Source organism: Ambystoma mexicanum, chromosome 1p (genome assembly GCF_040938575.1).
Source record: "Ambystoma mexicanum isolate Mex_15411 chromosome 1p, UKY_AmexF1_1, whole genome shotgun sequence".
NCBI lineage: Eukaryota > Metazoa > Chordata > Amphibia > Caudata > Ambystomatidae > Ambystoma > Ambystoma mexicanum.
Window position 1 is genome coordinate 1,174,444,157 of NC_090921.1, and position 24,669 is coordinate 1,174,468,825.

The window sequence follows — 24,669 nt, forward strand, 5'->3', positions numbered from 1 at the left end:
GTGCCCTCTTAACTCCTCCCACTGCCGTCCTTTTTTTTGCTTCCTATTCCCAATATTTAAATGAGAGTAATTCTACAGATTCTCCGACAGCACAGTGCGGCGGAGCTACGTTTTGAATTTCCTGGGGGGGTGCCTGTGACCAGATTTTGGGGGTGTACCATTGTACGTATAGGGTGTTTGGCCCTGAATGCTTTTCCGGAGGGCGGTTCAGGCCCCAGAGCACCCGCGTACTCGGCGTCCCTGGCACTGTGTATAATGTTTGGGAGTTCAGCAGCTGTTATGGTCCCCCAAACAAGTGCCACCACGCTGCCCTCTTCTCCAGGAAATGACAGGGCATGCAGTTATTTTCCCGAATTTAAAATAACGAACAACATTTTTACCTAAACATTTTCACCGAAAAAAACACTGAATGTTTTTAAAAAAATAAAGAAAATACATATATATATATATATATATATATATATACATACGGGGTGGGGTAAGGGGTTCAAACAGTGGGGAGGGGTTGGGATTATGAACGAAGGGAAACAAGGAGTTTGGGGGGACCCAAATAAAAAAATTACAAAATTCTGCATTTTTTTCTGAAAAATTTGTAATCCAAATTTTTCGTTCTTTTTTCTTTCGGTTAAATCACATGTCCCCAAAATACAGAAATGAATGCTGAGTAAGTACCCTGAGGCCTGAAACAGTAGGCAACCCCACATTGGGCAGGAACATAAAAGTAAGCCTGGGAACATGTATGATACTGACACGCCATTGTTGTTTCGGCCGCCATTGAAAGCTCTCTCTGGGAAGCTGCTCCAGGTCCTAACATAACAGCAGGGCCAGTTTCCTCTTCGCAGTGCACTCCAGTGATATAGAACTACGGCAGCACGTGCTTTGACCATGCAAAAGGGTGAGCAGAATCCACAGGGGTCTATGCAGTGCTTTAAGTGGGATAGGGAATAAGGGGTGGGGGGGGGCTCCAATACGTCGCGATGCAATATTTGGGGGCGGGCCTAAAAAGGTTTTCTCGCAGTCTCGAATCCCAAGTAGCTAATAAAGCTTTAAAATAGGAGTGGCCTGTGTTATTGAAGGACTGGCCTGCATAATTAAAGGAGTGGCCCAACAGAGCCAATTGAGTTAACATTATGTGCAATGAAATACCAACAATGCTGGTGCAAAAGGATGTATTTAAATACGGTTAATGTGTGTAAAACTTTGGACCGAAATATGTATATTTCCAAATCTGAAACAACATCAAATCAAAAGGGGCCAGTACAGCGTGCAATCCCAGAGTTCTTCTGAAAGAAATACATTATTCTTACATACTAATTGAAGGCAATTTAATGATAATACTTTAATACAAAGTATGGCAAAAAACAAACAATGAATTCTCTTATAATTTCCCTTTCCCGTTTGAAAAGTATCTCATTTCAAATGAGGTTAACTGACTTTGTGATTGTAAGCATTACTGAAGGTAACATCTACTGGCATAGAGCAGCTTTGCCACTCATGTTTTTAAAGACATTTGTTAAGGAGGTCAGTTCAGAGAGCCCTGGTAGACCTCTGGCTCAAGGGCAATATTTGGAGGCTGCCTGTGCTGAGCCCTGGCTAGCCCTGGCCCACTTAAAGCCCTGGATGAATGCCTCAGTCACCCGAGTGAAAGTGGGACTTGAGAGGCGGCGCTTGTATGGAGTGCGGGAGCACGTGGAGTAGCTTACCTGCTCTTTTTTCTGCTCTAGGCAGCGAATCCAGATTGCCTAGATGTGCTGCAACATGCATGCAGTTTACCTGTGCATGTTTTATCGCATTTATAGCCTTCATCAGGCACACACAATTGGGCCCCATAAGTGTGCTGGAGTCCAGCCGAGTGACCTTTCTGCAGCAGGGCCCTGCCAGTGCCATACGTCAGCATGGCCAACTTTCACCCAGCCCTTTAGAACATACTCTGCCAGAAGTGTTCTAAGAGATTCTTTCTCAAGTATTCAAATAAAAAAACATAACCAATATGGGTTTCATTTTTTTTATTATTAAATATAAATATTCGGACAATACATTTACAGATTTATTTAAAAAAACATCTTCCATCGATATATATAAAATACAACTTTACAGCCAGGCAAAGAGCATCAGAGGGAAACAAAAGAAATTGTTTTCAGCCATCCATTCCCTATAAATATGGGGACTGTAGCCTCGTGAAAAGTGTCAGATGGGAGGGGCCGGGTTTGTCTGCACAGTTAAGGCATGTGGGCCTGGCATCGACACACCACACGTTTTCTGAATTAGTTGAGACACCTTAAGTCGCACTCATTTGTGGGCGTATAATTAATATTATTCGGAGGGAATCTCACATTCTAGAAGATGGCGTCCCCAGCTTCGACGTCCCCTAAATGAGTCGATTTTTGCAAATGGAGAAGATCGCTTTAGACCACAACTATACTCTGTGACACGAGGGGCCCTTAGTCCTAGAAACCTCTGTACGCCACACCCATGCGCTTGTGGAATGAATGAACCCCTGTGCACCCCAAAACCAAGCCATCGTCATGTTGCAGCGGGTGCACAACGGGGAAAAAGCAACACCCACTGTAAAGTGCAATAGAAAACCAGCGCCACACACAACAATCTACCCAGAAAATCCAACTCAGTGGCCCGTAATCAATGTCACCCCGGAATTGAGGGACACGCAGAAGCTGTGGGAAATCTCTGCAGCTCACATAATTCCTAGAGCGGAGGTCTTCAACCCTTGTCTCCCCAGATGTTTTGGACTACAACTCACATCAGCCCTAACCAGCTTAGTCAATGGTGAGGGATCATGGGAGTTGTAGTCTAAAACATCCGGAGAGCCTTAGATTGCAGACCCCTTCCTAGAGGACGCTCAACATACTGCTGCCTTCATCTACACCTAGACGCCGACCTCACTTCCAACTTGACTTTATCAGTCAAAGACAGACAATCTCTCAAAGATGTTCACCCATCACAGACACACTTGTAATGATTCAAGAACCTAAAAGTCCGTGTTGCACTCTGAATGGCGCCGTCCTCGCATCTCTGCTTTGGCAGAGCAGCGGCAGTTTTGAAGGCCTTTGTTGGTTGTATTTGCACATTTTCAACATTCCTTCAAGAGTGTGGGGAGTGGATGTTTTCAAACGGTGGCAAGTCTTGGCTGGCGATTGAGAGCTGCTTGTTAGTAGCCTTAGTGGTGTAAAAGAGGGGGGCCCTGGTGGCGCATGAATGCAGGGCTGGCAGGCTCAGGCGCCACCATTGTGTGAAGCCTGGGTTGAGTGGAAATAGGGAGTGTATTAAAAGCATCTGTAAAAACGTTATTCACAATGGAGAGAAAAAAAACAGCTAAATGTGCTGCACTTCGGATACTCGGCTCCACAGGAGCAGGCCCAGAGTTTAAAAGCATTTACGTTTGGAGTGGATCGTCGCGGCGGTGCGGAGACCAGGTATAGAAAATTGCATTCATATTTACAGGTTCATAACCAATGCCAACACTGGCATGCAACAATTCACCCTTCCAAGCCCTACAGGCTACGTGCCTCAACACCCTTGCCATCAGCCTGGTTTAGCCCGTGTGATATAATGTCAATGCATTATGGGAAATGTAGTTTTTAAGTTACACCAAAGACAACACAAACACAATGCACCGGGGCAACACTTGTATTAAAACGAGTGGTATCATAGATGATTTTCTTTTTAAAAGGGTGTCAGCTGAGTGCCACACCAAGGCTATTAACCATGTTCGCAGACAAAAACACTTTATTTCTATTTCTAGTTGGGTTTTTAAAAAGTGCGCAATTGGAGAATTGCAATTGACTACATGTAAATATGCAAATTAGCCCCCAATGTGGCCCTCAGATTGATTCCTGAGAGCTGAGGACAGGAATTTACAGATTAATCTTTGCTACTCTGGGGCAACAAACAAGAACAACCAGAGTAGGCTGACCGGAAGCCTGAGACTGTCAGCGGAGGCCACATCCTGTTTGAAAGTAAACAAAGTGCCACAAGGTATCACTGAACCACAAAGTAGACAATGTAACCCTCTGTCTCGAGAGAGAGAGCGATAAAGAGCGACATAGATATTTCGTGTTGTTACATTGTCTACTGTGTATGCAGCAACACACTCTGATCCTGTGTTTACCCCCAAGCAGGATGCAACCTCAGTGGAACAATGCCAGACTTCCAGTCGTTAATCTATTCTTGCTATGTTGTAACAGTTGTTGCAAAGCGGGAAAATATTCATGTTAAAATGGCCGCCCACAGCTTCCCACAGGATTCAATTTGAGGGGTTGTTTTGGGTATTAATGCTCATATTTACATAGCGTCAACAACAATTCTCCAAGGTTCCACCGGAGATGGCTTAATTTTTTTTTTAAAGAAAAGGATGCTCAATACCCCTCCTTTAAATAAAGCATTCTAGCCTTAAGGAAAAATAAGTGTCTAGTCACTGCCATTGGTGATAGGGATGAGAAGATGTGGAGCTGATGGGCAGGGGAAGCAATGCATAGCATGCTCCTGAAGGAGAGCAATAAATAGCACCCATGCTGCATTCTCTGTTCTATTTGTAAAAGCAAACATTCTCTTGCAAAGCTCTTCACACAATTATTTTTTGACGGCCAAAGCTAGGCTCAAATATTGAACATTAGCGACATCTAGCGGTCAAGTAGGCTCACTGCAGGCAGGATGCTGTACACAAATACACAATGTATATCTATCTATGTATAGATACGAGTCATATCTATATTAAGATACATTATAGATAAACAACACATGCACCCGTAGTAAGTGTAACATCACATTTCTTACCAAGGACAAGTGAGGGGAGGTGCTTAAGTGCTTTATATAAACATAAAGCCTAGTTTCCTGACAATGTCCTTGAACATTTCACTTGGGTTCACAATTCCTGAAGAAATTAGGAACATGTGCTGGGAAGTATAAGCGAGATTCCAATACTGGCCTTTAAAGGACCAGATAGAGATTGGACAGCCTTCAGTTTTTGGTTTTTCCAAACGGTGGTGAAGCACTTGGCCGTGGATTAGCATGGTAGACATAGGTAAGAACAGAGAGTTGATGTTCTGACACAGGCGCCGTGAAGGCTGTGTTTGACGCCACACCCCTGCAGTTATAGACCTTAAGGTTGAAATAAATCTGTGGCAGTCCTTAATGGTCACCAATCTGCGTGGTGATATAGGTGTGGGGGGGGATCTTGGAAGCACCTGGTAAGGCACAGGTAAAAGAATTGTGAAGGTGGTGGCCAGAGAGGGGCTTTAGTAGGTGGCAGAGAAAGGCAAGAAACAGTCCAACAACCCCCTCTGCTCGCCCTCCATCCTACATGTGGGTACACACCTGAAACCTCGGAAGGCGCCCAGCCGTCTACATGTCCACGGAGAAGAAAACACAGCCTTGTGCACTTCCATAGTTGTAGCAATGTCAGAGGAAACAAAGAAAGAAGTAGCTGGGTTTCTGAGCACTGACACCACTTTCATGAAGAGTCTGAAAGCCAAAAAAGACCTCCTAGTGATCGTGTGCTCAACACAGAGCTGCAGAAATGTCCTCTCAGTGTCCAGGCTACAACAGTCAACGAATGCACATGCCATAATGAAGGCCAGCACTTACTGGTAAGACTAACTGCCTTGTCTACTTTTGCAACCAGAAGAAGGCGGCCAACTCCATCCACAACAGGAAGTGATGTCCCAGAGCAGATTTCAGCCTTCACCAGGCCCAATTAGCTCCGCACTGTCTGCTCACCTGCGAGGCACTAGGGCCTCATACATGCGTCTGCATCCGCTGTTGGGCAGGCCGGCCGTAGTCACACTGCTGGGAGAGAGAGGTGTAGGAGAAGCGGGAGGACACAGAGTTCTTGCTGGGCTGTTCCACTTGTTCAAAACTGTCCCCCTTTTCATACACGCTAGGCTTGACGTAGCTGGAGAAGGCCCGGGTGTAGGGGGCGGTGAGGTAGGAAGCGCCTCCGTAGATGCTATCCTGTGGATAGAGTCGCTCGTGGGGCTCATAGTTGTTGCGCGAAGCAACAGATCCCAGGGTGTAGTTGCGGTAGTCATACAGCTTGGCCTGGCTCATGGGCGGAGGGTGAAGGGTAGTGTGATTGACAGGTGGGGGCCCGTACAGAGGCCGGGCAGTGACGGCAAAGTCGGAGAAGCCACTGGGCAGGTGGGACTCCTCGTGGGCTCGAACCTTGTAGTATCCATTGGTTGGATCCTGAGAGGAGACAAATGCAAGAGCATCCATTAAAGAAGTGGACTCTGAATTAATCATCATGAACACATCACAACTTGCAAAGCGAGTGAGCAGAGGCTTTGGCCCATGGGCCCATGTGAAATCATTTTGGGGTTTGGGGCATCGCCTTTTCATTGGCTGAGCCAATAGGGCTGTTATTGATTACTGTAAAATAGGGACTGCAGTCCAGCAAAATAACAGAGGCCACAGTGATGCCTCTCTACCTTTATAGTGAGATCTCTGCAATGGTGTGCAGTCGAAATTTCGAAACAAAAATGTCGAAAGTCATAATATCGAAAAACAAAAAGTCGAAAAAAAAAAAGTCGAATTCCTTTTTTTAAATTATATATTTATTTTGGGGTCCGGGAATAAATAAAAATAGGTAAAACAAAAAAATAAATAAAAAAAGGGGGGGTTGTGGGGGAACCCCCCCATTTCGAATAAAAACGTAATTAAAATCCGACTTTTATTTTTCAACATTTTTTTTCTCAATATTTTGACTTTCGACTTTTTTCTTTTTGATTTTATCCTCTGTAATATGTAATATGGTCGATTTCTATTATTACAGTGTTTGTCTATACTTGCGAAGAGGGTAGTGTCTGTATCACCAACATGAAAAGCGGTGTCAGCCTCCACTATGAATGTGGGGCATCTTTCCGGTACGATGTTCATTCATCGCTAATTTTATTCTTAAGATTCGTTTTTTTTACTGAAAAATGCTAGCTGAAAAAACTCCTTGAAAATTAGGGGGTCTGGTGGTCAGGGGGTGGGTAAAGGCATATAAGGGGTAAGGGATTGGCAAAAAGGGAATAAATAATAGGGTAGGGCGGTTTGGGTGCCACCCCCCACCGATATCGCCAATAAAGTCATCGAAAAAAAAAAAAAAACTGGAGGTGAATGTACAAAGAACCGTCTGCGACTGGAGAGAAGGCAGACACTAATGCAGCAGTGACACCTGGTGGACAGTTATAGAATGTCACTAGCTGAAGGGCAGGGGGAAGAATGTAGTGAACCCATCTCCTCCTATCTGCCAGTCTCTTTCTGCTAGGGGTAGGGAAAGCTACTATGCAGCTATGGAAGAAGACAGAGAAAGGACACAAGGGGGAAGAGAAGAGGGACACAAAGCAAAAAGATACTGGAAGAGGAATAGGAGGGGGTGAAACGTGAAGGGCTTTTGTGGGGGCTTGTTCTTCTTAATGCGGCTTATTTCCGGGCAGGACATCAGAAATACGATGCACGCCCCTCCCTTTCCCAGCACCCCTCCCCCAGAGGGCACATGACTTCAGAGAAGTGGGTCCCGGGCTTCTCACCTTCAAGTCCTGGCTGCCATCATCCTCCTCCAGGATCTCGCTGTGCTCGGTGCGCGACGTGGCCGGCGACTCGCTGTCCGTAGCCTGCATGACAATGAACATGGTTAGAGGCTATGGCAGGCACCCCCCCCCCCGACCCCCCAAATCTTTCCTCCTTCTCAGGGGACTCTCAGCACATCTCTATGCCTCATGCCAGACCCAAAGTGGTACACATAAAATCTCCAGAACAAATCACATCGGTTTAAGATTCCCGGAATGCTTCTAATTCGGTATCGCCTGAGAAAAACCAACACAAAAATGCGGAGGCCGAAAACAACCCATTTTTTATTCGAAATATTCGGCATTTGTGCACCTATTTTAAATAGATAGGGGGGTAAGGAGTTGGGTTAGGCAATAAATTAAGGGGGGGGGGGTGGAAGGGGTGGCTGCAAGAGGTCTCCACCCACATTAAAAATAGAATAAATCAGCAACAATAAACAATATTTTGGGAATTCGAGTAAAAATAAAATCAGTGTTTTTGGCTTCAGTGTTTTTTTTTACAGTATTTCAACATAGATCCTCTAATTCAATGCCCAGTATGTCCTAATTACATCCCCAGAATGCCCCTGATTACTGTAATCTCCCGAGTGCCCTTGCGTGACCCTCAGGAGGCCTTTGATGTATTCCCTGATGGACTGACACGATACAATTGCTTTTTTTTTGGTAAGCAAAGACTAATAATTAGCTTTTGAATGGCCTCCTTTGAGGGCCCGGCCTGGAGTCCACAATATATATTTTTTATTAATCTCAGAATGGAATTCGATGACCCCCAGAAGTAGCCCTTTCTCCTCCCAGACTGAATCCTCTGTAAACCTTACAATGGTTCCTCAAACCTCACCTTAGATAACTCAAAATAACCCCACCAAGGTGGCCCCTGCCTGGGCTCAAGCCTGCTTTCTTGTTCAGCAGGTGTTGGCAGGGCAGCCAGGACTTTGCCACAGTCTGTTCCTGAAGTGTGCAAGCCACATGTGCCAGCATAGTGCTCAACCTATCAAAATCCCCTCGCACTGCACTGCTGGTCCAACTAAAACTGCACACACGGCTGCCTTCAGCACCTTTCCTGAAGGCAGAGAGCAGCAGAAGTCCCTCCTGGCATCAGCTTGATGCTCAGGGTCCATGGCTGGTGCTGAACACCTACCGCAAGATGTCAATAAGGCCAGACTCGCAAGCGACACACTCTGCAAGGGGAAACGCGCCACTCCATGCACAGCACCGTCACAGAAGGCCACGTGACTTGCACCTGATTACTCGACCAGGCCGTGGTTGTGGCCTGACACTTCATAGGAGATTCTGCCAAGAAGGCTGACTCCCAAGATGGCGCCCACTACATCCCCTCATTAAAGACTTTTGGAGCAGCCCTTGAAGGGAATTTGGCCATCACAAGTGGGCAGATTCCCCTGCTGTTGACCCTCCCCTGATGGTGTGTGATTCCTAACTTACCAGAGCATCCTTCATTTCGTCGTCGGTTTCGCTGGGCCGACACGGGCTCTCGTCGCTTGTAATTTGGACATGAATATCAGTCTTCGAGATCTTTGTTGCGCGCTTGGCTGCGGAGACAAGGAGAGGGGATCAGTCACAACCTTGAAGGACCACCCTAGCACAGACGCATCACAGGAGCTCTGACTGCGTGTCACCATGCATTCTGGAGCAGCCGTATGGGAATATGGGTGTGCATGCACAGGGGTGTGTGGATAGCAATGTTTGCATGCGGAATGGGTCTGCACATTGTGGCTCTCCGGATGTGTTGGACCACAGCTCCCATCAGCCCAGGGCAGCAGAATCAATGGAGAGGGGTCACAGGTGTCATCAGGAGAGTTGGCTTAGGGGCTCATTGACAGCCATGTGTAGCTATGGCTTCTTCATGACTGTATAGGCAGTAGTACTGGGGTGTGAATATATATCTGTGTGTGTGCGTGCACACATAGGTTAGTAAGTGGCCATGTGTGCACAGTAGCTTGTGGACAAACACGAGTGTTTACAGAGACTTTGGGTGGGCGACTGTATGTGGAAGAGACATGGGTGTGAATCTGTGTTCGCGCGCGCACACACACACACACACACACACACCTGTGGATGAAAGTGTATGTGGGACATGCATAAGAGTTCATGCACGCGCCACACGTCCACACATTCATTCCCATGGGGCTCATGAAGATGCTGCCATCTTACCAGCCTGTGGATTCTCACCTTTTTTCGGTCTGCGGCAGCAGAAGATGATGACAATGATGAGGAAGAGGAGGAAAGCGACGCCGGAGGCGACCGACGCAGCGATGATCATCAGAGGAAGAACATCTGTCAAGAGATGGAGACATTACTACACTCTGCAGAGACTGAGGGGCTGAGACAAGAATGCAGGCTGTTCACTAAGAGGGACTGAGGAGGGCGTGAGTCATTATTACAACCTGGTGGATACTGTACGAGATACCTTAAAAGGTGAATGAGAGGTCACACATCTCTTAAACCCAAGGCACGAGATATTTCTACCATATACACAGAACATATGAGACTTAAGGAGAGGCATCAATAGATCCCGTGGGAGAATGGAGACTGGCTAGAGCATTTGCTCCCTAATGCCTGTGGGTTTTTGGCGCGTTATAAACAAATAAATAATTAATTAATTAAGTAATGCAGATTGAAGGACACCGTGCAGGAGAGACTGGAGAGCAGTGAGATTGTTCCAACCTCTATTGGACGATGAGAGGTGAGACGTGTATGCAAGACTGTGGGAAAGTGGAAAGATTTGGGATAGCAGCTCTTTATATTCAACCCACAACAAATCAGAAAGTGGCGATGTTAATTCCACCTGTGAACATCAAATGGACTGAGAGGAAGGTAAGACATGAATACAGCCTGGAGAGACAGACGGGAAAGAGGGAGAGGAAAACATGGATACAGCCTGCAGTAGAGACGAGAGCCTGAATGGACGTACAAGGAAGGAACGTTTCACCCAGGAGCTGCTCTAATGATGCAGTCTAAAGCATGGATCTGCAACCTTTGGTTCTACAGATGTATTGGACTACAGCTCCCATCATTCCTAGCCAACAGGGCCAATGGTCGGCAATCATGGGAGGCATAGTCCCAAACCTCTCGAGAGCTGCTGGTTGCAGAAACTTGAAAAGGAGGAACAATTTTCTGTACTGTAGCCACTGGGTAGGGGACGGAGGACAGAAAGCTAAGTCTTCAAATGAAATGAAATGACATTTTATTTATATCGCGCTCGTACACAAGTGTTTCAGAGCTTGACCAGGCAAAAAGGGAGGGGAACAAGGGAGAACAAAAAAGAAAACAGAGATCTCACTAAGCGGAAAACCGCTGTCTTGCATAGGGTCACCACATAATAAGCAGATTTGCAACAAGACCCTTTGCAAAGCATACATGAGTCATTGTTTATGTACTGAGGGAATACAATATTGTCATAATCGTCATAAGAAGCCACTGAAGCCCCACCTACTGCCACACTTTAGTGTGTGACTGTAGAGTTGTGGCAGACACTGCTAGGGCCTTGGGCAACTGAGAGTGGGGGTGGAAGGGAGATGAAATGTTCAATTCAACATATCCTTAATGGATATGAGTTAGAGGAGAAAGGGTGGTGTAGGGTGGTGGGGACCCATCTAATACATTATTTCAATACTGTCCTTTTTGGGCATGTTTATGTGATAAAAACGTCGTTGGTTAACACTTAACTGTGGGAGTGGGTGGAGCCTACAATGATTCCTTATGGCAATCCAGGACAAACATACACGCCCTTAGCACTTTACCCACTTTTTCCTTCCTCCGAGAAACCCAAGTTTACAAAGCACGAATGCCTGGGAGGGTGCACTGGGCACTCAGAGCTTAAGGTTACCATCACAAATCAAAGGCACTCTCGAGAACATTTCCTAGTGTAACTCCTTGATGAGCCCAAAATACAGCGACAGGCCTGAGGAATTACCGCAGTGGAAAAGAAAGCGAGGTTGTGCACCTCGCATTGACGCCTGCGAGAGGATGCTACCGGGTGGCTGAGGACGAGCAACCCACCAAAATGAGAGATTTGGCTGTGCTTTGTCTCACACCAACAGGGGCGCATTTCCCATCAGGGGACACACTTTTTTGTTTGTTTGCATCCCGATTACAGGCTGTCACCATTTCAAATGCGTATCGTAATCCTTTTCACACTCTAGCACAAGCGCTATACTTCCTCCATCGGTCCTATGTTACGGCAGCAGAAGTAGCATGTTGTGTTTCACTTGAATGACTCGGCCCGTGTTCATTTGTTTCATGATATTGGACCTCATCAGGGGGTGGGCAGAGCAGTAGAAATGCATCAGTAATGCTATTACCGCCACATTACCGCTCCACCCAATCCAGAGTTTGGGAGGAAAGTGGGAGGTAAAAACCTCCCCTTTCTGTCCATTTTCAGTACTATTACCACTGGCCGTAATAGTGCCGAAAGCCCGATGGAGTCCTATGGACTCCGAATAAATGGGAATTAACAGTGCCACTGCAACTCAGGATCCAGAGTAAATTGCCCCGGACCGAGTAACTACAGCACATAGAATATGACAAAGAGCAGTCGGCGTGACTTAACTACATCCTGTTGGATATAGGGTTGACTCAGATGGGACCTGAGAGAGAGAGGGAGGTGCATTTAAGATATCAATGAAACTGTGCAAATTATAAAAAAGAGAGTGACTACCGGAGGTTAACAACGAACCAGTGAGATTGGAGAGAGAGAGGAAAATGTAGAGCGAGAGGATCAGAGAGGGAATGAGCTAAGGTTAATGGGCAGGAAGCTGATAAATGTGGAGGCTAGAGTGACTAGAAAAATGGGCGGACGAATATATCTAAAAAGGAGAAGAGGCAGTCTCAAGAAGCAAGAGGAGTGGAGAGGGGAGTAAAAGAAAGGACTGTGAGATCTTGACATGCTCTGCTCAAAGGCAGATCCCAGAGTGAGTACTCACCTTGCTTCTTGAGTGTGATGATCGCTGAGTGGAACCCAAACTGGTTCCAGGCTGTGCAGTTGTAAGAGATGTGGAAGTCTGCCTCTTGAGTCTCGTCAATCACCAGAGAGGAGAGCACACCATTCTCCGTCGCCACCTTGGTCACCGTAAACCGATCCTGAGAGCCGCTCTCCAGTGAGCTGTCCGCCCATGCCCAGGCCTGTCGGAGAGAGAGACAGTAGGTAAAGAGGGTGCGAGTGGTATCCCCCTTAATGGCTAAAGATGTATATTAGGGTTATCCAACTCCAGGCCATGAGAGCTGGATCCATGTCAGGTTTCCAGTATACCCCTCATTAATTTACATGAGATACATTTGCATACAATGGGTCTCATTAGGACCCTGGCGGTAGGGGGTTAACGGCGCCGGTAGAGCTGCCGGTGCCATTAACCCCCTACCTCCTCATTACGAGGTCCGCTCGCGGGAACCGCTCTGGATGCCTGGTTTTACCAGACATCCTTAGAAGGTCCCGCGAGCGGCCCAGCATGCTAACGTTGTTAGCATGCTCCCCATTCCCAATGAGCCCTATGGGGGCTTGAAAGGAAATGGGGATGTACCGGGTCCGGGTTCCCTGGATGGGGAAATACCGGGCCCTCCAAGGTCGGAATGGGCCGGTATTTCCCCATTCAGGGAACCTGGACCTGAGTTTGGGGGTAGCCATGCCCTTATTAAGGGCATGGCTACCTCCAAACCTCCAAACTCGTAATGAGGCCCAATGATTCTAAATGTATGCACATGTTTCCTCGTGAATATAAATTAGGGATATCCTGAAAACCCATCAGGATCCCGGCCCTCGAGGCCTGGATTTGGACAACCCCGATGTATATGTTATACCTATATCACATGGAAAATCACTGTAAGCCCACTCCACTCCTGCATTTAAGTTAATTTATAGAGCAGAAAATGAGCAGGAAGAGAGTACAAGCAAGGTGAAAGGGCGTATGAGTGAGATAGTGGGATCTAGAATGATCTAGAATGATGGCTCTAGAACAAAGTGGTGGAGTGAAAATGGAGTAAGTTTAAGGCGAGACGGGTGACAGATTAAGGAGTGAGGCGGGTACGAGTAAAGTGTGAACAGTGCTTTGTGTGGAGAGTTAGCAAAATCTTTCCAGCAGAGAACCCAACCACGGAGGAACAACTCATCACCTTCAAGACAGCCATCGGTGCCAAGAAGCAGGTGAGGTGAAATGTGTATGGGAGAATTGAGGAGAATATGTTTTAAAAGAAGAGAAAGCGGACGAGAGTGCAAGCAACGGACAGAGTGTGAGGCGGAGAGACAAGATGCTGGCAAAAGTTACAATGTAAGTGAAGTGACAGAGGCGTTGCAGAAGAGTTATGGAGGCACATAGGTGAGTGACAAGGTGGGCTGGACAGACCAGTAGAAAGGACAGAGAACAGAAGGAGATGACTAAGTGTGTCACTTACCACACGGTCAGGACCCGGGGTGCCGCTCACAAAACAGTCCATGCGTGCTTTGGTTCCCAGCGCAGCCTGATGGGCAGAGTCGGCACTGACGATAGGAGGACCTGTAGCAGAAGGGAGGAGGAGGAGAAAGGCCAAAAATAGGAGTAAGCATCTAAGGGGCCATCTACAGCCAGATCCCTGTTGGATGCCCCCAGCAGAAACATCATCTTAGAATTGAACGCTATAAGAAGACCACTGTACGAGCGTCTAATGAGCGAGGACTTTAGGGGGACAGGCACGCTGGCTCTAGAGAAAGCCCCTTGTGATGACCTCGACAAGAAGCCTCGAAACATCCCCGCCAGAGCATCATTCCTAGAGGAAACCTAACAACCTGTCACCCATGGCAAGCACCATACACAGGACCATCTATTAGAATATCACACTGATCGAAGAGCTTCGAAGGTTTTACCCACAGCAACGCCCCCTCGACTATTGCAAGCCACATCCTACGGAACGCCCATAGCGAGAGCGAGAAATTAGGTCACCCAAAGACACTGCCTTAATAATAAGTACAAGGGGTCTCTCTAAAAGGAGGTCCAGAAACAGCGTCATTTATTTTGGCAAGAACGTTCCTTTAACGTTGACCAATGTTCCCCTCCTTCCAGTTGCATCTCTCTCATTTTCTCCTTCGAGGTCTATCTGCTTCAGGGACCCCCCCCCCCCTCAACCGGCACTGGGTATCAGAGACAGCTCCTTACCGTTCACGGCCAGTGGCACCTCCTTCTCTGCTACGCCGATCCGGGGCACAATAGCCTTGCAGACGTAGGCTCCAGCATCCTCCTGCGTCACAGCCTTCAGCTGAAGGGTGTTCCCGTTACTCAGCACCTGCGGGGCACAGATAATCGACATGGTGAGTGGCTTCCCTGAGCCATGCAGGCCTAACTATAGCAGCAGTCAGTGATGCCAAGCAAAGGGGGGGTCAACACTTGCCAGGGGGCATCAGCAAGGATCAAGCTCAACTCAAGGCTGAGATTCACACTGCTGCTTTCTGCTTTTGAAAGGATGTGTGAACGGAAAGGTGTTCAGTTTGTTAACAGAATTGCCCATGCGCACTTCAGGTAGCAGATTAACTACCTTTAATTGGGGCCATACTGCCTGAACCTCAGCACCTTTCACAGACAACTTACCACGTTGGAGCCTTTTTTGGTCCAAGCCAGAGTGAGTGGAGGGTTTCCTGCCCAGGTGCAGGTGAAGGCCGCATTAGCTCCAATATCCACCGTCAGGGGTTTAGGATCTACTATGAGACGAGGACCAACTATGAGGAAAATAAGAGGTAAAATTAAAGACACCATAGACACATGATCATTTAGGAAGAAACGATGCACGGTGGGTAAAAAACACAGAATGGCAATTATACGCTGCAAGAAGCTGGTGGCCATCTTGGATGGGGTGGCCACTTCTTACAGTATAAGAACTACTCCAGAAGCCTGGTGTCCATCTTGAATTTGGGTGATTTCATTCACAATATCAGGAACCCACCTATATTCATGGGCAGGGCAAGCACATGGATTGGGAGGGCTGAAGCCCTCCCACTTTGAGGCAGAAGGCATCACTCTGCGATGCCCAGCCCGTGGGTCAGATAAAGAATGAAACGGTCAGAGCTTGTACAATTTTTAACCTCGGAGAGCGTACCTTTCTACAATCATTAGCGTAAAAGTCTGCAGCAGCAAATGTGTCGTGGCAGAGGACAAAAGCCTGCCCAGGCCATATCAATGGGCGTCCTTTGATGAAGCCAAATGCTTAACTGCTGGGCTCAGCTTTTAGATGGCCAACACCACCAATGATTAGCATCTTTGTGAAATGAAATGGCCTCTTAATGGGGTGAAAGCTGAATCTAATGTGACTAAGGAAGGTATAATAGTTATTCAGTTTTCTGGGCTCAGAGGAAAAGAGGGGAGAGGTCTCTGCAGCGGCAGTGCAAAGGGTTTTATGGCCACATTCACTATCCGCTTGTTATTCAGCCCACCAAAATCTTGAGGCTGGCTCTCCCCATGCCTATATTACAAAGCAGGAAAGCTTGGTGGCCATTTTGGATTAGTGTACTCCATCTCACTGCCCTTGTCACCTGTCTGACAGTAGAGTATGCACAAACATTTCATCTGGCTATTGAAGCAGTAAAGACAATTCTTCAGTGTATAAATGATTCTTTTCAACATCAAAAAAAGTGTCCATTAAATCATTTCTAAAAGTTAAAATACAGTACCAAGTGTATAAATCACAAACGAGTGAATACATAAGGCATTTTACATTAGATAATGCCTTTTCAATGGATTGTTCTAGTGCTGTATCTGTGCACCAGTGTATAAGTATTTTAATGGCCACTATAGTGCCAGCATATAGAAAACCCCCCCCCAAAACACTTGTACTATTATCACACAATATTAAAGTACCACAGGCGCCTCACATGAGGGGTCCTGTTTAACACCTAAAACCTATTATATAGACAACATACACAATATGATGTCAACTATGTATAACACAGTCTATGTCAGCAATTTATTGCATAGATCTAAAAAAACATGAGACCTGCTCATGCTAAATCAGGGTCGACCGGTTTCATAACCGTAACTTATTGTGGTCATCTTCATCAGGACTTTTAATTAAGAAGGTCTTGACTGCCTGTCTAGGGTCGCTGTCTTGCACCCCACTGTGTGTGTTTCTATTCCTATAGATTATAGTTCAAAAGAAACAAAAAAAGGGGGATGATCTTAATATGTGCCATTCAAACTTCTACGAGTCTATACTGCTATGCATATATTACTTTTAAATTGTATTCAAGAATATCATTAGGCTTTCTTACTATTGGACAAATGATTGTGTCCAAGACATGTGCCTATTGTTACATTTAACATCAAAGGGAAGAGGGGGGGGGGTGGGAAAGGGGAAGGGGTAGGTGGGGGTTGGTTGTGTACAAACATGCACGGGAACATCTCCACATTCTAATCATTTGGTTGTGAATGGAGGTGAGAAAAGGGGGGGGGGGCTCTCCGTGGTGAAATGACCTTATAGCCCATATCAATCTGTGCGTTGACTTACCGCACTTAGCTGAAGAGCGTCACTGCTCTTGGGTGTCTAGGGACTAAACGCTTCCTGACGTGGAAGTACTCGATGTCATGCTCTAAGGTTATAGAGTAGACTCATGTACACCCTATAAAAATATATGATGCTTTTATTTACGAAATTTCCACTCGAAAAACGGCCGTTTTTTTAAAAAAAACTGGAAAACTCTATGCCCGGTCGGCCATTTTAGTGCAGGAAAAACGAAGAGGCCATATTGATTCGGGCTTCAGAGATGTATGTGTCCGAGGGCCTCCCAGTATAAGAGGTTCCTTCTAATGGCAATCGCTATGATTTTCTCTCCCCCCCCCTGCTTTAGTAATAACGGCGCACATAACATCATGCTGATGTAGTAGTTTTTCAGCACGATATGCCACCAGCAGTGAGAGCGCTTAAATTCAAAAAGTTAAATTCTTATTAAAATTTTTACTTATATAGTAATATATTAATACATTAATTCATTGTTTTACAACAATGGACTTGTATCCATTTGTTTCACTTGTAAAAATCATAGCGATTGCCATTAGAAGGAACCTCTTATACTGGGAGGCCCTCGGACACATACATCTCTGAAGCCCGACTCAATATGGCCTCTTCGTTTTTCCTGCACTAAAATGGCCGACCGGGCATAGAGTTTTCCATGGCCCGAAGAGCGTCGTTTTCCTATGTAGGTACTAGCTTGGCAGGTGCAGAGTGTAAAAGCAATTTCCAGCCCACGATTTTTGGTGCAGTTGCATTAAAGCACTGATACAGACACTCAACAGAGCTAGCAAGGTAAGAAACAGCATTTTATAAGTCTTGCATTGTCTTCTTAAAAAAACGGCCGTTTTTTTTAAAAAAAACGGCCGTTTTTCGAGTGGAAATTTCGTAAATAAAAGCATCATGTATTTTTATAGGGTGTACATGATTCTACTCTATAACCTTAGAGCATGACATCGAGTACTTCCACGTCAGGAAGCGTTTAGTCCCTAGACACCCAAGAGCAGTGACGCTCTTCAGCTAAGTGCGGTAAGTCAACGCACAGATTGATATGGGCTATAAGGTCATTTCACCACGGGGAGCCCCCCCCCCCTCCCCCCCTCCCTTTTCTCACCTCCATTCACAACCAAATGATTAGAATGTGGAGATGTTCCCGTGCATGTTTGTACACAACCAACCCCCACCTACCCCTTCCCCTTTCCCACCCCCCCCCTCTTCCCTTTGATGTTAAATGTAACAATAGGCACATGTCTTGGACACAATCATTTGTCCAATAGTAAGAAAGCCTAATGATATTCTTGAATACAATTTAAAAGTAATATATGCATAGCAGTATAGACTCGTAGAAGTTTGAATGGCACATATTAAGATCATCCCCCTTTTTTTGTTTCTTTTGAACTATAATCTATAGGAATCGAAACACACACGGAGGGGTGCAAGACAGCGACCCTAGACAGGCAGTCAAGACCTTCTTAATTAAAAGTCCTGATGAAGATGACCACAATAAGTTACGGTTATGAAACCGGTCGACCCTGATTTAGCATGAGCAGGTCTCATGTTTTTTTAGATCTATGCAATAAATTGCTGACATAGACTGTGTTATACATAGTTGACATCATATTGTGTATGTTGTCTATATAATAGGTTTTAGGTGTTAAACAGGACCCCTCATGTGAGGCGCCTGTGGTACTTTAATATTGTGTGATAATAGTACAAGTGTTTTGGGTTTTTTTTTTCTATATGCTGGCACTATAGTGGCCATTAAAATACTTATACACTGGTGCACAGATACAGCACTAGAACAATCCATTGAAAAGGCATTATCTAATGTAAAATGCCTTATGTATTCACTCGTTTGTGATTTATACACTTGGTACTGTATTTTAACTTTTAGAAATGATTTAATGGACACTTTTTTTGATGTTGAAAAGAATCATTTATACACTGAAGAATTGTCTTTACTGCTTCAATAGCCAGATGAAATGTTTGTGCATATTAAACTATGTTTTGTAAAACCACTTCCTCTATAGACCGTGATTGAGTGTGACAATAATCTTGTAATTCTCGGTAAGAATTGAAATTTAACCTTGATTAAGGTAGAAGTAAAATGAACCCTTGGTGTTCTACTGACAGTAGAGTATGCCTCCTTCCCCTGCCCTCTGATCCATAACCATGCCAAACTGAGAGACACACGTGTTAGCTGCACAAACATCACAAACGATGGAAATGCAATTTCTTCATGTCACTAAAAAAGTAGGCATTTTTTAGGGTGACCAGATTATCAAAATAAAAAACCGGGACGGGCCATTGACATAAAAGTAGGACTACTGTTTCAGCCTACATAAACTCAAAGGAAGGACTAACATACAAGTAGCACGCCAATAAAACAGTAGTCCTACTTCTGTGTTGGTGGCCGGTTCCGTGCAACCTACATGGTTGTATTGCAGGCAAAGTGCTCTCATTGGAACCAAGGCCATGGAGGAACGGGATGGTATGGGGGCGAAGAATGGTGCCAGAACGATGCCCAGCATGATTTCAGAATTCTATTAATTGGTTCACGGCAAAAACCAGGACAGTAGCCACCCATACTCCAAATCCAGGGACTGCATTTTAAAACTTAAAAATCTCTCTGGACACCGGAACCAATGGGCAAATACCCAGACAGTCGCAGCAAAACCAGGACGTCTGGTCACCCTCATTTTTCTCCTATACGGACCATAGCCATTAGAGTTTCTAACATTTTATTTAAATGTAAACTGTTGAAACCATCTTCCTACTGAATTATTACACACAATCTGCGATACATTTTATGTAGGCTGCTAGGTAGGCTTTTATTCGTGTTGAATGACGCTTCCAATTTAACATTGCAATGTCATAATAAAGGTCAACACCTGAAAGCTGACGAGAGGTATTTCCCTGGCGATGAAGGTGCCACAAGATACCATTCTCCTGAAATTGTGGGAAAGGCCGCACTGAAGTGGATATATGTGATATCGCTGAATTAGCATCCAGGGTAACTAGATATTTGTTTTTGTTTTAAAGGCACTCGCCAGCATATTTTAGTACTGGTGAAATTATATAAACAAACTCGAGTCCTAAGCTACCTGGGGGGAAAGTGTTGGATAGTACCTTTCCAAAAATTATCGAGTCCCCCTCGATGCTATTGCCAGCGATTATATCACTGGATGCCCAGTGGGTTGGCGAATTATGTGCAAAGGCCAGCAGTAAACCCAGGCTTGTGTTCCCTCATCACTGAAACCTCTGCAGAGTGATCCGTGTGCTGGGGATGTTACTATGCGGAATGGAGCCACCTTGAAATCCCCTTATTGATTAGAACTAATGGGACTGGAAATGATCTCCTGCAGTTTCCCACGCGAGAAAGAGGCGTTCTTTCATGGTGTAGCAGTGACACCTACAGGCAGATCAGAGTATTGCACTGGCAATCGCCTCATGTCCTACGAGTTCTTTTTTGGCGGGAAAGCGGAGTTGGGGGAAATAAGAGAGGAGTTGGGGGCGAAAGGCACTCATCATTCTAGATCATGTATGTGTTCAGGTCTCAGCAATTCTCCTTCTATCTCCCCCTTGTGGAATTGGCTGCCTCCCTGCCAGGGTGATGGAAGAACCCCGTACACAAGGGACACACTCTTGTCATGCAATTGACAACTTCGCCACGTGGTACTCACAGTGCACGTCCACCAAGGTGCTGACATTAGTGCTCCCGACGGCATTGGACACCTCGCATGAAATGGGCTCCGTGAAGAAGGAATAGTCCACAGTCACTTCATAGCTCTCCCCATTGGCCTCCAGAATGGGCACGCCACCTTTGGCCCACCTGCAGTCGGGGAACACAGAAGGGAATAATGACAAATGTTAAGTTCATGTGAACGACTCTGCCTCATGCTCATCAGCTTCTCAGGGGTGCTGGCCTGCGTAGCAGGGCCTCCCTCTGTGAAATGCGCCCCAGCAACCATGTGGTTGTTAGGAGCCATACATTAGAGTCAGAAGTGCGCTCCCTACACCAATGGATTCAAGGCAGGTGGCCAGCGCATCTTTCGCATTGCTGTCCAGCCCCCATGAAATGTGCAGGTAACCTTTGAGAATAACATGGCCTGCACATTTCTGCAATACGCGCAAATGAAAAAAAACGCATCTGTGCTTCTTTCATTCGCGCTGATTTTTAATTCTCTGCCCCTCTTTGTACAAGACTCACCTGTACCCTGTAACTTCCGGATTTGATGTTGCGGTGCAGAGAAAGGAGACTTTCACCCCTTCCAGGACTGTCTGTGGAGCAGCGGACAGAGTGACTGTGGGGGGATCTGAAAGAAAGCCGAAGTCCAGTTTAAAACAAGGAAATAAAGCATCACCAAAGCGACGCGGCCAGCCCTCTCACGCACACCTTTACAATCTAACATGTTTACCCACTCAATTGACCCATTAGCAAAAATTAAGTATTTGCAACACTTCAATCACACACCTGCTGCCTGAAAATGAGTATGCTGCCTCCACAATGAACCAATCAGCACCCGTGTATTTCAATAATCCCACCCCTGCCTAGAGCTCCCCATTCTGGGCTAAAGTGTCAGTATCCTTGCAGTTCTTGAATTTACAAACCTAATGTCCATTTTTTCGAAAACAACATCTGGTCTTGCAAAGAGGATATGTGTATTATTATTAAGTATTTACATGTAATGATTTTTAAAAGGAAAATGTAAGACTCGAATCCCGGCTTAGCTTTCAATGTTCAGCATATGAGGAAAAAGATCATACATGTTTCAGAATCTCACTTCTTTAATGTATTGCTCTCGCTATCAGCTCTGCAGCATGCAACCTTTAACTCTCCAGATGTTTTGGAATGCAACTCCTATCAGTTCTAGTCAGCATGGTCAATGGTGGGGGATCATGGGAGATGTAGTACAAAATATCAATATCCGGAGAGCCACAGGTGGCAGAACCCTGCTGTAGGCTAGACCTGTGGTTTTCAGACGTTCTTTATGCTGAGACCTCTCTTGAGGAAACATTTTGTTGCCAAGTCCTCCCTTGAGAAACAAGCATTGGCAAAGCCAAGAGTTGGGGCTTTGCACCTGCTATTATCAGCGTCCAGTTAATACCACTATGGCAGTGCCTGGTTTTTCAGTAGTTTTGTGGTATGCAGTAGATAGGAAGCAAGTAGGAGTCTGCAAGTAAGTCTTCAATGTAAGTTCAATATTTAAGTTCATTGTCACAAGTAAGTATTAAGTACATAGCAGTGACAATGCATGCATTTCACACCAAAGGGATTTGCTTTTCCACTAACTCATTGCAACTTCTTGTAATGTCCATTTTCATGTTGCCACTAAGTAGAGCTGGCAGAGGCAGGGAACACTGGAGTAAGGCCGAGCCAGGACCAAGCTTTTCGGTCTGGCTCTAGAAGCCCAACGCAGAGTCGCATGGTGGCTGGACCTGGCGTGGAGGCCAAAGGGGATGTCAGCATGCAGGGTGGGGTGGGTGGGGTGGTTTAGAAGGGCAGCATCAGTACTTTTTTATGGGGATAGGGGCTGGGAAAGAGAACAAGGAGATGTTGGTGTTGGGGAGAGGGATAGCACTGTCCTATGTGTGTTTGCAAGATTTTGCTTGCATTCAGGATTTCTAGCTCCCTGCTGCCGGCATGCGCCAGAAATCCTGAATGCGAGCAAAATCCTGCAAACACAGAGAGGACGGTGCTCAATGCTCACGTCGGCGAGAATCTCAGGGCTCCGACGTGAGCACTGTGGTGTTCCTGGTAAATGCGCCATGACATATAGTTGACAAAATGGCTCTGTAGTGAAACTTTGAGTGGGCGAAACAGGCAGATGGAGGTGCAGCGCACAGCTTTATGTTTCAGCTGGATCTCTGTGTAGGTGCCATGCCTCAGAACAGTGTGATTGAAGCTTATTGTTTAGGTGTATCTGCTTTCTCCATGTATTGGTTGGTACCTATGGAGTGACCTCACTTTAGAGGCAATCAGTGAATAAACACAGCAGGTGAATAGACCTGTGCAGCAAGTGTCACGTGGCCCTGATGAGATCAGCTCTTGCCTGCGCCCAATTAAATAGGTTCTCTGCTATCAATCAACACTTGAATGGTCATTTGAACAATTATTTTCAGTAGGAATTTCTTTTTAAAACAATGTTAATATATTTTTTTTATTATGGCCAACATTTTTAAAGCATTCTATTTTTTAGTGAACTACCCCTTAAAAGAAGACAATGGCTCAATGCAAAAGCATGGACTTAAATTGTATTCAGCAAAAAGAAGGTCCACACTGGGAGGCATGGTATCTTTTGCATTACAAAGATGGCTACACATTTCGGCTCGTTTCCAGAGAGCTTCTTTAGAGACTGTCATCCAAGATGGCTACCTCCATGGAAGAGCTCAAAGAGTTCTGAGATGGGCAGTAATTCGTGGGATTAGCCATAGGGATTACCAGTGCTAGGGGCAGGGAATGAGAGGTATTCAATACCGATCAACTGTGTATCCGTCCTCAAATGTCATCTCCATTGAAATGCATCATAGACCCTCATTCAGAGCCCATATTTGAAGCTCTTATGTTAAAGCTCTTATTTTAATGACAATAGCTTTGGCTTAAAGGTAGCACTTTCATCGCCACCTAATAGCCCAAACTCAAAATATTGCTGCCCCACCCTCCGCCATACCATTTCTGCTTTAATTTTCTATTAGCACCGGTGGCGGGGGAGCCAGCCAAACAAGTTGCTAGGATCGTGAGCTGAATCCCACCAATCCAAGCCTGTGCTCCAAGCAAACTGATGGCTGCTCCCTCACCCTGCCATCCCCGCCCCCTTCCCTCGGAGCACAGTTCCCTCCCCACCCTCCTACTCCACTCACCATATTCTTTTGATTGTGGTGCAACTGCCGCTGCCACTCTAGCCACTGTCTTGGGCCACCGTGGAAATGGAAGAGGGGCTCTGCATACAGCCCTACCTTCCATCTCCATGGTAACCATCTTAAGTCAGTATTTTGTTTGAACAAATCGGACACCGCAAAACAAATTGCTGTCAGCACCTGGGTTCTCGAATAGAAAACCTGGGGTGTAACAGCAATAACACCTTATCAAAGCAGGCACTGTACCCCCTTTTTGGAAGAGCCTTTTTGCCCCCTCTGGCCATCCTTTGGGGGCCCCAGCAGGGCTGCACCACAGTTTGAAGACCACTGTTTTAGGCTAAACAGGTATTGTAGCCTATGAAGTCTACCTGCCTCTTCCCACTCTGTGCTGGCATTCGCACCACAGTCGGTGCCAATGTAACATTTTCACGATAGACTTCAGATTCTGCATACATCTCCAAAATGGCAGCAGAATTTGAGATCCTGGACCCACACTGTCCCCAATGTCATATGAAGCAGTTACTCACATTGTACGTTCAGGGTTGCGGAGATGCGCTTGCCCGTGGGTGCAGCTGGGTTTGATACGTGGCAGGAGAAGGTGCGGCCCATGTCCCGGTGCGTGGGGGTGATGAGGAGCATACTGACAGAGGTCTCCCGCCGGCCATCATCCATAGTGGCCTATGTGTCAAAATGGAGACAGTGGAGAGAGTCAGACAAGACAAGTGACAGAGCAGAGCCAGTGCCATGGCAAAGCCTGTCCTGCATA

General features: G+C 46.0%; 1 protein-coding gene across 1 annotated transcript in view; it reads right to left on the reverse strand.

Annotated features, from left to right (window-relative positions):
* Window positions 1-1,991: 1,991 nt before the first annotated feature.
* KIRREL2 (kirre like nephrin family adhesion molecule 2) overlaps window positions 1,992-24,669 on the reverse strand; it is a 61,346-nt gene continuing 38,668 nt past the window's right edge. Inside the window, exons 5-15 of the mRNA XM_069604881.1 lie at window positions 24,431-24,581; window positions 21,256-21,361; window positions 20,729-20,877; window positions 15,137-15,264; window positions 14,708-14,834; window positions 13,971-14,071; window positions 12,509-12,707; window positions 9,756-9,860; window positions 9,009-9,115; window positions 7,530-7,613; window positions 1,992-6,201 (exon numbers count right to left, since the gene is read on the reverse strand). Of these exons, the coding sequence (XP_069460982.1) occupies window positions 5,752-6,201; window positions 7,530-7,613; window positions 9,009-9,115; window positions 9,756-9,860; window positions 12,509-12,707; window positions 13,971-14,071; window positions 14,708-14,834; window positions 15,137-15,264; window positions 20,729-20,877; window positions 21,256-21,361; window positions 24,431-24,581 (1,707 nt within the window). The 3' untranslated portion in view covers window positions 1,992-5,751. The remainder of the gene's footprint in view (window positions 6,202-7,529; window positions 7,614-9,008; window positions 9,116-9,755; window positions 9,861-12,508; window positions 12,708-13,970; window positions 14,072-14,707; window positions 14,835-15,136; window positions 15,265-20,728; window positions 20,878-21,255; window positions 21,362-24,430; window positions 24,582-24,669) is intronic.